The 3,434-nt window shown below is 38.7% G+C and overlaps 1 protein-coding gene across 1 annotated transcript in view; it reads left to right on the forward strand.

Moving 5' to 3' along the window:
* Window positions 1–79: 79 nt before the first annotated feature.
* LOC117121772 (CUB and zona pellucida-like domain-containing protein 1) overlaps window positions 80–3,434 on the forward strand; it is a 6,186-nt gene continuing 2,831 nt past the window's right edge. The window contains exons 1-2 of the mRNA XM_033267079.1: window positions 80–251; window positions 1,259–1,665. Of these exons, the coding sequence (XP_033122970.1) occupies window positions 207–251; window positions 1,259–1,665 (452 nt within the window). The 5' untranslated portion in view covers window positions 80–206. The remainder of the gene's footprint in view (window positions 252–1,258; window positions 1,666–3,434) is intronic.

Below are 3,434 nucleotides of genomic sequence, written 5' to 3' on the forward strand. Positions count from 1 at the left end.
TGTGTGTATACTTGTCATGTGAACTGATATGAAATAAATTTGTGAGTTTTCGTGTTGTTTTCATTAATGCTCCAGATGTTGTATGTGGTGAAAACTTCATAACCATATATGTAGAAAAGTCGATCGTATCTAATTCTACAACACCACATCTGCTTGACCAATCCTGTGTCCCGTACGGATATGTAACCAGAAATGGTATACTTTGGATGTATTTTATGACGCAGTACGACCAATGTGGTACATACCTTACCGTAAGTAGGTATTAGGCCTGGACCTAAGTACATATCGGCTCTCTTGATGTATATTATTCATCATGAACTTTTCTTTTTCAGTTACTGCATATAATAAATCTTTCCAATAAACCGTAAGACGTAAATATAATAATTATGTTTGTGGGACATGAACGTAATTCTGACCACACATTGAATAACACAATCTGATTGGTCACTTGTTAAATTTAGATTGACGCTCTAAAGAAGGTACGCACTGTCCACATTTTATAGTAATACGTAGTGGTAGGCGCATACTGCAGTTGGTAGGCTCAATTTCTGTGTATTTGTTTATTTTGTTTTTAGAGAGAGCAGCTTAGCTTAGTCGGCTAAACAGGTGATAGCCACTGTGTTTGCGCTGAACCATGGAGATCTCTTGGTCCGCGATTTAGTTCCCAATGCTCTCCTTGTATTTCAGCTAGATGGCTAAAATGCAAGTTAGATAGCGCACCGTGTTTCGGATGAGACGTTAAAGCCGTTGGTCCCGTGTGCATTATGGCAATACACTCTTTGGAAAAAAGTAGGGGATTGTCTCCCGGTGCACTGCCTAAACACCATCAGAAGGAACCCACTAGAAATAAGTCTTCTTCGGAATTTCGAGTGTTATCCTTGGTGTTTACACAGAATAAATCCAATACAATTTTTAGACCGCAGGTTAATCTATTTTTCATGTAGGCTTAGAACATGTTACAATATTTGCCTAATTTCCTCTCTTTTATAAGAATGATAATTAGTGATAATTTTATAAGTAAAATTAGGCTAAGCTAAAAGCATTTAAAATTGAGAAAATAATAGTTGATGATACTAAAGCAAGTTGATCTATTCGTGTAAATTTAACAAATAATAATATTGGGGATTGATAAATATCGACAAGGTTGATGTCTTAACATCATAGGCCCCTATCAGTTCAGCTTTCGGTCTAATCAGAGATAAACACTACAGGTCTATAGTTTTTGTTACCCAATTTATTTGTTCACGTTGTGTTTCAGTCATCCATTGAGGATTCCACTTACCACAATGAGGTGACAATTCCATATGCTATTGATCAAGCTTCTGGCACCTACCGCGGAAACAGTAAGAAGATTGCAGTTCGATGCCGCTTCGAAAATAACGCCGAATTATCATTAAGCTTCATTCCCCACGAAGTGGTGAAAGTATCCAGCAAAGAAAGTTCTGGCAATCTTACGTTTCAACTGCAACTGTACACGGATGAACATTTTACACAACCAATACCGAGATGGAGTTATCCAGTTACGTTAGATATTGGCACCAGGGTGTATGTTGGTGCTAAAGTTGAAACGTTCTCGACAGAGATGACACTTTTTATCGATTCCTGTATTGCATCACCAACACAGGAAACAGATACAGAACCAAATTTTACGTTGATTGATCAGCGGTTAGTATTTTTAATGGCTTGGATTTCTCATTATTCTACAATCAAATACATAGACCGATTCTTCATTCATTAGCTGCTTAAAGTTAGTGCAACAAAATCAACTTATAATAAAATAAATACTGGTATTATAAAGTTGTTGTATCAATGACCTAGTCTGCCGCACACGAGAGCTGTATGCTAACGCCAATTGCCATTCGTGGCGCTTGTCATTCGATAGCTCTGACAGGCTTTAAAGCGACTCTCGTGCGTACCGTGCACTTAATTGTGTAAGTGAGCACGTGCAATGAGCTTACCAATTAGAACAGGGTAAATAAAAATAATACGCACATGTCCCATAAACACGTATGGAAACGCTGGCATCTTGGGTGTGTGTGGGGGGGGGGTGTATGTGTGTGCTTCAGGGACGTTGCCAAGATTTTTAAAAGGGGAACAGTCTTGCGACGTACGGTACATAGTACTGAGCGGGGTGGGTCTGGGAGGGGTGTCCCTGTGACTGGGGACCGGGGGCCGCCAAGCGCCCCCGGTGGGGCAAATATCCCTGGTGGGGCCCCCCGGGAGATATCGTATTCTGTACGTTTTTAGGACTGTTTTGAGTAATTGTGGACAAACGTTTTACAGATAAAGTGAAAATTGCAGTAGACGCATCATAATATTAGTTGGCCTTACAATAATTATAATAATAACTCAAAACATGTTTTATTCAAAATAGTCTTTTAACGAAGAATATGCATAAAAACAAAGTCACATTCTCCTGAAAACAAATTTATGCACCACCCCAGTCACTAAGACATACTCTGAGTGAGGTGTTGACTGGATGGCGTTTAATGTTATCCCAAGGGTTATATCTGTTTTGAAACGATGTTTGGAGCTGAGGTATGAAAATTTGAGGGAATAATTCCTCTAGAGAGCCACTCTTATATAACAAAATTCATCGTTACATCACCGTTGTATTCAAAATGAATCTCCCACACATTTCTCATGATCTTTTATCAGTGATTTTCGGCAACTATAGAGATCTAATAATTATGTGTGATGTACCAAACAAAATAAAACTTAAAAACGTTGTCTTTGATGTATTCACTTTTTACCTAGGCCTACTTCAAAGCTGTAATTCCTATCTTTTTTGCACTGGTTTTTTCTGACCGACACTTTGGTCACTTCCCATGCTTAGAACTTTTCCATGCTTTGCCGAAGCTAGACCATATGTCAAGGATGTGCGTCCTAATATTTAGTGTCAATCTAGGGTGGGGTATATGTGTAAGGACCAAATAAAATGATTTAAGGGCAAACAGTCTACACTGGATATTTTTAAAAACCGGTCAATTTGTCTGAATGAAACTTACGTCCCAGTAATAAATGGATAAAAATGAAACTTTGCAGCATACTTTGTCATGGTCAAATAAAGCAATGATCAAATTTTGGTGACGATCCGCGATCCGTGTGGATATTATTTGGACAGTAGATTAAATTATATAAACGCAATTTGCGTTTTCTAAAGCGCTTAAACAAGTTGTAGCTGGTTAAACTCAAAACTACCGTGATATGCATAAACAATTTTTGCTTTCAGTCACTGAATCCTGTCTCTTATACACATCTAGATGTGTATAAGAGACAGGTGATAGCCACTGTGTTTGCGCTGAACCATGGAGATCTCTTGGTCCGCGATTTAGTTCCCAATGCTCTCCTTGTATTTCAGCTAGATGGATAAAATGCAAGTTAGATAGCGCCCCGTGTTTCGGATGAGTCGTTGAAGCCGTTGGTCCCGTGTG

The sequence above is a fragment of the Anneissia japonica genome, unplaced genomic scaffold, assembly GCF_011630105.1.
Source record: "Anneissia japonica isolate Jap-2015-1 unplaced genomic scaffold, ASM1163010v1 scaffold3436_len560460_cov161, whole genome shotgun sequence".
Classification (NCBI taxonomy): Eukaryota; Metazoa; Echinodermata; class Crinoidea; order Comatulida; family Comatulidae; genus Anneissia; species Anneissia japonica.